The 11,920-nt window shown below is 40.0% G+C and overlaps 1 protein-coding gene across 6 annotated transcripts in view; it reads right to left on the minus strand.

The window, feature by feature from the left end:
- UTRN (utrophin) overlaps nt 1-11,920 on the minus strand; it is a 692,661-nt gene that overhangs the window by 136,738 nt on the left and 544,003 nt on the right. For all 6 annotated transcript variants that reach the window (XM_019526790.1, XM_019526791.1, XM_019526792.1 and 3 more), the window contains 2 exons: nt 10,420-10,498; nt 5,576-5,636 (listed from right to left, as the gene is read on the minus strand). In XM_019526790.1, coding sequence (XP_019382335.1) covers nt 5,576-5,636; nt 10,420-10,498 — 140 coding nt within the window. The remainder of the gene's footprint in view (nt 1-5,575; nt 5,637-10,419; nt 10,499-11,920) is intronic.

Consider the following 11,920-nt stretch of genomic DNA (forward strand, 5'->3'; position numbering starts at 1 on the left):
CGACTGAGCCCTGAGGGACCCCACTGCCCACATCCCTCCAAGCCAAATAGGACCCATCTACCACCACTCTCTGGGTGTGACCTTCCAGCCTGTTAGTGACTCAATTGACTGTGTAGGTGTCGACACCACAGTTCCCTAGTTTTTTAATGAGAATGGGGTGAGAGACAGTGTTGAAGGCCTTCCTAAAGTCCAGAAAGACTACGTCCACTGCCACATGTCTAAGGATTTTGTGACCTGGTCATAGAAGGCCACCAGGTTGGTCTGACAGGACCTGCCTCTAATGAACCTGTGTTGGTTGCCTCTAAGCATAATCTCCCCTGCTGGCCCCTCGCGGACATGCACCAGGATAATTCTCTCACAAAGCTTACCCAGGATTGAGGTAAGACTAACTGCCTATAGTTTCCTGGGTCCTCCTTCCTCCCTTTTTTGAAAATGGGAACCACATTGGCCCTTTTCCAGTCCTTTGGCACCACACCAGAGCACCATGAATGCTCGTAAAGCCATGCCAGGGGTCCCACAATGACCTCTGCTTATTCTCTCAGCACTCTGGGGTGGAGATCGTCAGGACCAGCTGATTTAAATACGTCCAGGCCCTCCAGAAGTTCCCTGATTAAATCCTCACTGACCCTAGGCCTGGGTGCACCTCCCCTGGGGCCTATGGGGATCCCGGTGTAGGGGGTGACCGGGTCCCTGCTCAGAAAAATGGAGGCAAAGAAATAGATACAAATTCCCAAATTTATTAAATTTTTTTTTAAAGGACTGTAGAGTTTCTTAGGCTTTATTTTTTGCATTCTCTCAGTAAAGGCCAATCATGTCTTGTTCGTGCACTTCAAATGGTTATAAATAAAATTGTAGAGAATATCCATTATAACTCACATATCTTTGCAGCACAACCTATAAAAAAAATTGTGTAATGCTTGTTTGAAGAAATCAATTTTTGTCTCTTGCAACATTTTGTCCAAACTGATAACAACATCCATTACAAGGAGTAGTGAATTAGGAAACAGTCTTTGGCCAGCATTCCATCCTTTCCTATACTGCTCATTAGTCCAAGTCTCTTGGACAATCTTGTGTCTAGGAGACAAAAAGATTCAACTTTTTTCAACTATATCTAGACAGTTTTTTCAAGTGACTGTTTAGTCAAGTGTTTGATTTCAAACATCACTGACTGAATTCTAATACAAAAAAAAATTCTAATTAATTTTGGAACCCACTAAAGTGGCAGAATTCTGAAACTATTACCACTTAATATTATGCAGACAGAAAAGCAAAGGTCTAAGAAAAAATTCTTATACAGATCAAATGCCAACTGGCAGCAGTAATGCTTTTGATTTACATAATAAAATATTACAAGTGGAGGAAACAGTGACAGCCTAAACTGCACATGTAGCTTCAGCTGATTGTACAGAGCATAGAAACACAAAGTACTCCATAAATCTGGGCTCAAAAGTAGTGTGAATCTTCTTGCTAACAAAGAACTTTCACTTCCTTTAAAGGTACTCCATCCCCTGGTTACCCTTTGGTCAAAGGAGTTTACATAGTAGCCAGTAAGAAACAGCTCTTAAATATATCAAGTACTTTACAGAACTCCAGAATGAGTCAACACATCCACATAAAAGTCAGTAAACAGGTAAGGGAAGCAACCATACTCTGAAGCAGACATATTTTGCTAGCAGGCTACAACTCCCATTTTTCTTTTGAGTCATTCCTGTCTCTGCACGTAAATGTCTGTTACCACTGGCATGAGGCAGGAGATGGAACAAATGCTACTTATCTAAAAAAAAATGGACGTTTTAATCATTGTGTCACTCTCCTTAAAGATCTATGGCAAACCAAAGTATTCCCTTTCACTTTCTCAGTTCATATCCTTCATTTTTTTAATAGTGATATTTTTACATTTGGTACACAACTTGTGAGCATGCATTTTTAAAACATCATTCTAATGTATGTACTACTACAGCATCCCATTTCAAAAGATAAGACCATCTGCATGTCATTTTCTGAATACCTTACATATTGTTTAAACAGGCACTCAGAAAAATTAATCTGAATTAACTAAAGGTATAAGTTTCAAGTGGATTAGTTAAACTGCATTAAACCATTGTCTGGGCAGACTTGCTTACAACAAAAGTGGCCTCAATTCAATGTAGCTTTATTTCCCAAAGAAGTGAAATAAAAATAAATTGAATGATTCAGAAATAAAGCGGTCTTAATTTGATTTAGATTTACTTTACTTCCAAAGTAAACTGAACTAGATTGAATTAAAACCACTCCACTTCTGAGTAAATTTGACCACACAGTAGTTAAATGCAGTGTAACTAATGCACTTTAAAATGTTAATCCAGCTTAATTTTCCTGAGTGTCCTCATTTAGACAAGAAAGTATCAGACACTGAATCATACTCATATTCTCCTTCATCAGTTTGTTTTTCTACATCCGACACAAATGCATATTAATGTTCAGTTTATTAAATCCTTCCCAATTACTAGGAAACATCAAAGCAATGTGCCTTAAGATATCTCCTTAGAACAGGAATTTTAAACTTAACTTTTCTTAAAATATAAGGGAAGATGAAACACGATGCAACTTGGTCTCCTCTGCAGATTACCTCCAGGCTGCATTTTATTTAAACTGCAGATTTTGGTACAATTTAGAAAAATCACTAGAAAAATTAAGTGCCGAGATAATTTGCACAGCTTCCACACACTTGGTAAAGGACAGTCATTAAGCCTTTTTGATTACTCTCTTGAATTAAACTAATGGAGCACATTTAAACTGTTAAATTAAATATATTTTTGATAACAGCACTGGTTCCCTTCTCTTCTCTAAACCAGGTCTGAAATTAAGAAACAAAATTTGTAAAGACTTTTAAATCACAATAATAATACCCAGTCTGACAACGTGTAGAAAGGCAACATTAAGAATCAGTACTGCTGTTACTCTACATTTCTTGCACCTGCTGCTGTCAACTCAGAAATCTAGAGACAGTATGCAACAAGAAAATAAAGACACTGCCAAGGAAAGTCTGCTCAACTAACTGAGAAGCCTGGCAAGCTTCAACTTGCTTTTCAAAAATAAATAAAACTGTTGGTCATGCATAACATCGTTCTGCCAGTCTTTTAAGACATAGATACCAAGGCAATACTTCTTTGGCATGCATCACAAAGACAACAGAAAAACAGCTGGACAAAACCGTCTGGGGGGTTCAGTGAACAATTGTTTGTATAGTGAAATTGCTTTGACCTTGAATATTAAGACCAAACTTTATAATAATGAAAAATAAGACAGAAAATGGTAAAAAAAGAATACAGCTCTCACAAGAGAGAAACAAATCAAGGAAGGGATAGAGCATTAGCTGTGATAACCCATGCATATTGATGCATCTGGATATATTTTGTGGACTAAGGAGTGACCACTTTATTATACTGCCCATACTGCCCACCTGCAGCTCTTTCACTTGCAGCTCTTTCACCTCTTTCACTTGCACATTATCGTTCCTGTTTTATAATACTATCAAAAATCTTATAGAATGCTAATGCATGTTCTCTTAACCCCAACTGTCCACATTCACCACACTCATCATGCCTCCAGAGTTGCAGGAGACCCAGATTAAGGCATCCTTACCACAATCAGAGATTCTTTACAAATTTCCTTGGCTTTCTGGGTTTGCATATAAATGACAAAGTTCTTAGAATACAGGAGACTAGAAGATCTGAAATACTGAAATCTATGTGACAGGAAAACCTTTTCTGTTCATTTCCAGATCCTACAGCAAAGTTAACCTACTTACATTGATGTAATGTAACTAGCTTCTCTTAGACCTGGTATTTCTATAAAACAAACAATACATATTAAACCAGAGTTTTAAATATATATCTTGTTTGTTTAATCTGTACCATACACTGGTACAGAAAAAATAATATATACTGTATGCAGCATCTGCCTGTACATTAACATTGATCTATAGGCCTTAATTAATCTTGGAAATTAAAAGGTTAGCTCAAACAGTGCTGCTTTACAACTGCACCAATGGATGGAAAACAATGAAGGATACTGGCTTTGACATTCACTGTCTTGCACCTATCAGTAACAAACCCCCTGACAGTTAATTCTGGAGAGAGAAGAGATTCCAAAAAGTTCATTGCTGCAGCTGTAATGTCAGTGTGACCTTACGCACCTCCTTCATGTTGAACAAGAAGGTGGGACTCACAAAATAGGTAAGATGATATAGCTGATAATCTTTTTGGGATTGTTGTAGGTAGTGATGTTTCACAAGATCAATTTGGTGGGGAGGGAATCTGGTGAGAAAAACAACAATTGAATTTTCTCCCTCCTGTCTAGGTACAAGCAGGGAATGAATAACTACACACTGCATCCTTCCCCTCCATCTAAATAACTCTGCCTCTCCTAGTACTAGAGGCTCTTCAGGTACTAGTACTTTTCATCCTCAAAATGCTCCATTAATTAGAGGAAGGTATGCAGGAATAGCGAGAGCTGTGGTCAAACTTATTTCCTTAAGCATAGATCTTTCCTGAATCCCGCCACTATAAAACCGATGGCTCTAATTTCACTTCTGCCTGACTTAAGCAGGGCTAATTTTCGACAATGTGTATTTCCTTCCTCCACTCGTGCCACTGCATTTTAGAAAGAATTCCTCCCCAAGAACTTTTACAGGGTTTATTTACCATAACTCTGAAATGTATATTACAAATTGCAACTATCCTTTTTGCAAGCAGCTAGTCTCCTTATAAAGCTACAAACTCTGCCTTTCAAACACAAGGGGAAAAGGACAGGTAAGTAAGCATTTATTGATAAAAAAGCCAATACCATTAATCTTTGTCCACAGTTTTGCCACTAAAATGCATCAAATTATGCCCCATATCTTCATAAGGAATTATTTCTGTCTTTACAAAATTAATCTCTCAAAGGAATCCGGGATTTGTACAATTTTATTCATCACAGATTAATTTTATGCAATGGGAGGACTTTCAAAAGCTAAGGAAAAAGTTAAGCTGAGAATCAACATGTGGTTAGATGCAAAAAAGAAAAATGAGCAATATTCAGCTAGAAAGCATGCTCTTTCCCTTGTAAATCACAAAATTATTTCTATTAACTGTGTGTCATTAAATGACTTTGTACTGTAGTTATGTAATGGATTCAGTCTCTCATGAAAACAAATCTACTTCCTTTGTGTCTGAGGGTACAGTCTGAATAAGTGAGCTTCTTAAACATGTGCTTAACTTAAAACATCTAAATATCTCTTAGTTTCATTCATCTCTCCCTCTCCCCCTTCCCCTACTACCCACCTGATAGATTTCAATGTGCCTAACAAAACAAATATACTTAAATATTGTGCTGAACTGGAGCTTCTTGGCTGGATGCTTGTTACATATTTCTAATCATCTTGTACAAAAACACTGGAAGTATAATATATAGTATATCCAGCTTGATACATTAAGCAGGTTATTTTGATAACATTTCTACTGATCCTATAACACCAGATTAATATCAGGCTGAATCCATAAGACTTCTTGCTTTCTTTAATGAAACTAAATGAGAACCAAGACAAACTTACTTGATGTAGTAGGGCACTTTGTTATGTGAAACAGATCTCTGCCATGGAAGCTGAACTGAAGCTGGGGGGTGGGAAAAAAAAAAGACATGAAGTGGTAATTAGGTAGCACCTATCCTTAAAAAAAAAAGCAAGCAAACAAGCAAAAAAGCAACTGTTTCTTTTAAAATTAGACCTTGATTTAATAAATTAAATAGGAATTACTATAATTTTGCAGTCAGGCTTTCAGTAATTGGAAAATCAGCTGAAGAAAACAATGGCAATATAATCAGGCAGTGCTTGCCATCTATTTGATGACAAGCAAAACATAAAATAAACGAATATGGTGATTTCACTCTAAAGAAGGATTATAAATGGTAGCTGATTAAGCCATACATTCAGAGCAGGCTAACAAACTAGCTTCTCTACTTCCTCCAATGGGATCTAGAAATTACGAGCAGCTTTAAGCTTTGGAAATAAGTGCCTTCATTACCATAATGTACACCCCACAATTTAATTAAAAGGTAACATAGCAGCAACATTTATTATTAGTTATAACTGCAAGCTTGTATTTGCAATCCAAATTAATACTGATTAATGCTCTCTTTGCTATAGATCCATAAGTTTTGCAGAAATGTACGCAAGTCTGATGCATCAATGGAGACCATCTGTAATGCCAAGCAGCCCAACAACAAATCCATACGTGGAAAAATGCACTACTTATGATACAATACAAGTACAGTGATCTAAAGATCTCCAGAAATAACAGGAGGTGAGGAATTCAGATGAATGGGAAAACTGGCAGTTAACTTTGAAGTGGCAATGTGGTAAGAGAACTTGGGTATGTATATCTCCCCAGAGAACATAACCAAATTGGCATGTGATTATAGTTCGCAGTGTAAAGGAAATTCACTTTACCATATTCAATATAGAAGCAAATGATATGTGATTCTTGAAAGACTATTTCTGACATTAATGATGAGAGTGTAGAGAATTTAATAATGAAATATACAAGCCAAATTTTGACAACTGGATTGCTACAGTGAGACATGAAACCCCCATTCAAACATCTATGAAAAATGGACTAAACCTCTACATAGGTAATAGAATAACCTACTGAACAAACAGATTCTCTCTACATCCGGGATGACCAACAGATAGCCCATGGACCAATGTCATTCAGCTCATGGGCTTTCCACAGGTCCAGACATTTGGTGGTGAAGTGGCAGCAGTATTAATTGCTGCAGCCTCTGGAGGAGCAGCTCCTGGAGCTGCAGCAACTAACACTGTTTCCTCTCATCCTCTCAGCAAGTTTCCAGACCCCTGGAGAGCCCTATGGTCCAAATGACAGTTCTCTCCACGCTAGACCAGGTCTGTGGACCAAACCTGCATGCCAGATAAGGCCCATGGACCAGCCCTGAACTACTCAGCTGGCCCACAGGGCTGGACAAGTTAAGCACTGCATAACATCAGGGTAAAAAAATATATATGAAAAAAGTTATAAATAAAAAAAATCATTGAAGGAAAGACATCTGAGCAAGTGGCTAGTTCATACATTCTGAAGAAAAGTTACAATTACTATGGCCATTGACAAATGTTTGCTCAAAGATGTAATGATATCGAATCCACAATCCAAACAAATCACACCTCCTGCCATGCCATACGAGTGTGACACAAGGTGTGATTTTGGGATCAGCAATCAGATCCCTATTGTGCCATACCTGCCAGTGCAGGGGGAGCCTGAGATCATTATCGTAATCCCAGATGAGCTGGCTCAAGGGATCCATGGGGCCTGTTCAAGCTGTTGTGTGATCCCCAGAGCCAGCCAATAAACAGTTGATTGGCAAATTGCAAGTACCCTGTGGCTTGAGAACCAGGATTCCAATCTGCTGATCACCAACTGATCACAAGGGCTATTTTGTTTTTTGGTTCAGATTCAACTTTTATGGTACAAGAGGGAGGGATTTTTCATATACTAGCAGGGGGATGGACTAGATGACCAGATGCATTTCTTTCAATCTCCACCTCCTACAGATCAAGTGATACAGCACTGATTAAAAAGTAAGCTCAGTAAAACCATTCACAGTATCCTGTGCTATATGAGCCTCTAACAAAGATGAATTCCCCCCCTTTTTTAAATCACTTTTTTTGGTGGAAGGTGAACAGAGTAATTCTTGATTCTGGCACTAAATATGAACACTGCAGATATTAGCAAAAGATTGGATTCAGTTCAGGGATGCATTAAACAGGATGTCTGAAAGCTTTAATTCAGGAGTACAGCAGGCTGAAACAAAGCAAAGCATATGGAGATACTGATTGATGGACATTAATGTAACAAAGAATGCAAAAGATGAAGTACAGATAAATGGAACTATGGATGGAAAATAAACGAAGATTAAAGAAAAATCAAATTGTTTAGGTTTGCAGATAGTAACGTAACATTTTTTTCTAATCAATAACGGATTTTCTATGCAATAATGGAACTATTCCAAAAGTATATGTTTTAACATCCATTTTTAATAACAGGGATAGATAAACTTTCCAATAGGAAAATAACTGGCATCAGTTACAAGTTGCAAAAGATAACATTAGATTGCTACTGCTCTCCTCTTTTATACAGTATTGCTGGCAAGAGAGAAACAGATCAAAGAAAGGATAGAGCATTAGCTGTGATAACCTATGTACATTGCTGTATCAGAATATATTTTGTGGAGTAAGGAATGACCAGCTTGTCATACTGCCCACCTGCCATATGCAGCTGTATAGTAGTAAGTGGATGAATCCAAGTTTGGCATTCAGACAAATAGCAACTATCTGTATGACGTCAAATTTTGTTGAAGGTAAACGCTGATAGGTGGGGGAATAAGGTTCAGCAGATACTGGAAGGTGCTGGAACATGGAGGAAGGAAATGAGAGAAGAGGAATCAACAGGTAAGGTGAGAGAAGGGGACATTAGAGAGAGGTGGGGGGGGATTTGCCCACAGGAAATGGCACTAGCTGCGGTCTACAGGTTGACACAAAGGGACATGGAGCCAGGGGACAAAGTAGGCTGAAAACAGGAAAAAGCAAATCTAAAATAACTGTTCCTAAACCAAATACAGACTGAAGATCTGTCCTCTTCAATGAAGAGTGAAACTTTTAGAATAAATCTTTCAAAGTATCAAATAAATCAAACCTTGAATCTTAGGAATTTTTTTTTAGGTTTTGAGGTTATTTTAACCAAATTACAACCCTGCTTATTCTTCACTGTTGGATGGTGTTTCTGGCTGGTAAAGTGAGCATGAAAAATTTGTGTTTGGAATATGCACTACCTCAACCTGTCAGGCTGAGAGACTTTTATTTTTCCTGACTTAATACTGTTTTTGTTTCTTTCCTCTTAAAGCTACTTTTTCCAAATTATATGGAAGTAGTCCATTAAACAAAAGTTGTAGGTATTTCCTTTAACACTGTCCATGATCACTCTCTCAATCAGGAATTTTTCTGTGAGTTATTCACCAGAGAAGCACTACTTTTTTTTTTCTTTCCTCTTTTATAATAATAACTATGAGGACTGGGGTGGGGGAGGGGAGAAAAGGAGTTGATAAAAAGATAAGCAAGATCTGAACTACCTCTTGAAGCAAACAGAGGAACAGTGAAGCCTAACGTTTTATGACCTGTACCTGTCTCTGTTCTGGTGGACATCACAAAGACAGTCACCAAAGATGGACCCACTGGTTGGCAGATACCTTGAATGAACAGTCTGGAGACTGACCTCATACCAAGCTTAGAGAAGGCCATTCAGTATAAATCTGATGCAAACTCATAAGGCTGTGTGGAAAGTTTGACCCTTATGCTTCTTGAACTGTACTAATAATGCAGACTAGATTGCCAGACTTCCAATCTGGCACCAGTCAACAGTACCAGATGCCTTTTCCTTTATTGTTTCTTTTTTGGAGAAAGCATGCAAGTTCTCTTCTCTGCACTCAAGATCTGGATTAAAGTAACTAGCAGGCCTGAGTTCAGTAGTACAGCTCACCTAAGGAAAAGGTTAAGTAGCAATTAACCAGCAACCCTTTTGTTTTTAAATTTTACCAGCCTGCCAAAAGAACGCTTTCCTGAACTACTGCTCTAAGAAAGCTTTGCCCGATATGGGGCTTGTACTTCTTTTAAGTGAATGCATTGACCTGTTAGGCACCTGCCTTCTTAACATGGATACTTGCAGATTTTAAATAAGAACACACAGGTTATATATGCTGACAGGGTCCAGCAGGTATTTAGCTGCTAAATTTTGAAATTAGTTAGGTTATCTGGTTTATCCTAATGCCTTGAGATCCATGAAGTGAAAGTTCAATATAAGTCAAGTAATGTATTTATTCACTTTCCATCTATCTTAAAGCACTTTGTGATAATACATCAAGAGCACTATGATTACTTTGCAACACTCCTCTCAAAATTTAAGATAAGCCTGAATTAACATCCACCTAAACTTTGGTAAATAGGTAGGCAGGCATAGAATCAAAATGCATGGAGACACATAAAAGTGACCCATGAGCACGAAGCAGTGTTGAGAGTCTCAGTTAAGAAGAGGGTACCATTACTGCAGACAGAAGGTGCGTCTACACATGCAATTAGTGCTACTTGGCTTTACTGTGCAGTAAATTTACTAATTGCATATGGACTAATTTACTGCACATGTAGACAGTGATGCTTTACTGGGCAGTAGATTAGTCTACTGTGCAGTAAAACGTCCTGTGTAGACACAGCCAGGAGGCGGCAAATCCATTCCTGAGTGAAGCCCAGACTGAAATCAGTCAATGGCATCATTACTTGAAAGGTTACTGGAGAGAAAGCCACTGTCTCAGGTTTATTAGTTTATTAGAATTACTTACTGGAGAGAAAATGTTGAGATCCAGGCCCAAAATCCTGATGTGCTTCCTGTAGTTGTTTAAGGCGATCCTCTACTGATACCTATACAGACACATACAACATTTACTCGGAATTCCCTTATTTTGGAAAGCAAGTACCAAAATCAAAACAGCAGTTTCCATGCACTTTTAGCTAAATACATTAAAATAGATTTACTAGATAGATTTATTTACTCAGCCTATTTACATCTGGCCTCTTTTTCTTAAAAATGCAAGGTAATGCTACTCTGGTGTTAGTGATACAGATCAATAACATACCATAATAGTTTCATGGTGACTGAAGCTGACCACTGAAATTCGCATGTTCCCCATTTCTTCCTTTGTCCAAATGCTTATAGTCAGTAGGCCTCACTTTGATCATATTGATCTTACAGCTGCCTTTACAAGACAGAACCATCTTGAAGCATGCTGCTTTTCTGGCTGACAGACTTCCTCCTAGTTTACTAATTAAACTACACTAGTATATACAGTGGGGGCTTGGCTGTTTAGTTAAAGCTCTTTAAGGCAAAGATTTTTTGGGTCAACATTGATGTCCAAGTGTTGACCAGCCACATCGGCCAATACCAATCCAATTGCTGATATGCAGCCCAGCAGCTTGGAGAGCAGCATCCAGGTGGAGGGAAGGGACAGGAGTGGAGGGGGAGGGAAAGGTCATGGGAGGGAGCAGATCACGGTCCCTGTGGTGAGGGAGGGAGTGGGGCTGAGACTGGGGTAGCACAGGACAGGACTGGTGCTACCCAGCCGGGGCAGGACAGGGAAGGGCGCAGGACTGAGCTGCGGCGCAGGACTGAGCTGAGGAGTCATGGGGAGCACAGAAGGTGGGGAGGGGTGGCTTCTGCCACTATGTATATCCCCAGGGGAGGCATGGGGGGTGTGCCCCATGAATGCACGCTTGAGGCCGGAGGCTGTGCCGGGCTCTTCCCCATGGGTGGGGCTGGACCAGGGCTGTGCTTGGGATGGGCAGTGGCAGTGCTGGGAGGGGAGGTGCTATGGGGGTGAGGCTACAGCCATCCCATAATTCAGCATAGCCCCCTTGTAGCTCCCCCACCACCTCCTGCCCCACCCCACCTGGCCCAAGCACAACTCCGGCCCAACTCCCCCAAGTGGGAAAAACCAGGTGCAGCCCCTGGTCCCAGCCCACAGCGAGCAGCCCACCCTGCCCCATGGACAGATCCAGGGGACACATGCACCCTCATGCCTTCCCCAGGGGTATGCACAGTGGCAGGAGCCACCCCCCTCCTTGTCCCCCTCAGATGAGCTGCAGCTCCATCCTGTGGCCCACCCCGGCTGGGGAACACCTGCCCATGCTGCTGCTGCGGCCCCACCCCCTCTCCCTCCCTCACCACAGGGGCCTCAATTTGCCCCCTAGCATGCCCTTTCCCCCCCTAATTGCTCCCCTCTGCCCCTTCCCCCCAACGGGCAGATGTGTGTTCTGTTTGCTACTGATCTAAACTACACCACTTAC

This window comes from Gavialis gangeticus, unplaced genomic scaffold, assembly GCF_001723915.1.
Source record: "Gavialis gangeticus isolate Ggan-Ray unplaced genomic scaffold, GavGan_comp1, whole genome shotgun sequence".
NCBI classification, from domain to species: Eukaryota; Metazoa; Chordata; order Crocodylia; family Gavialidae; genus Gavialis; species Gavialis gangeticus.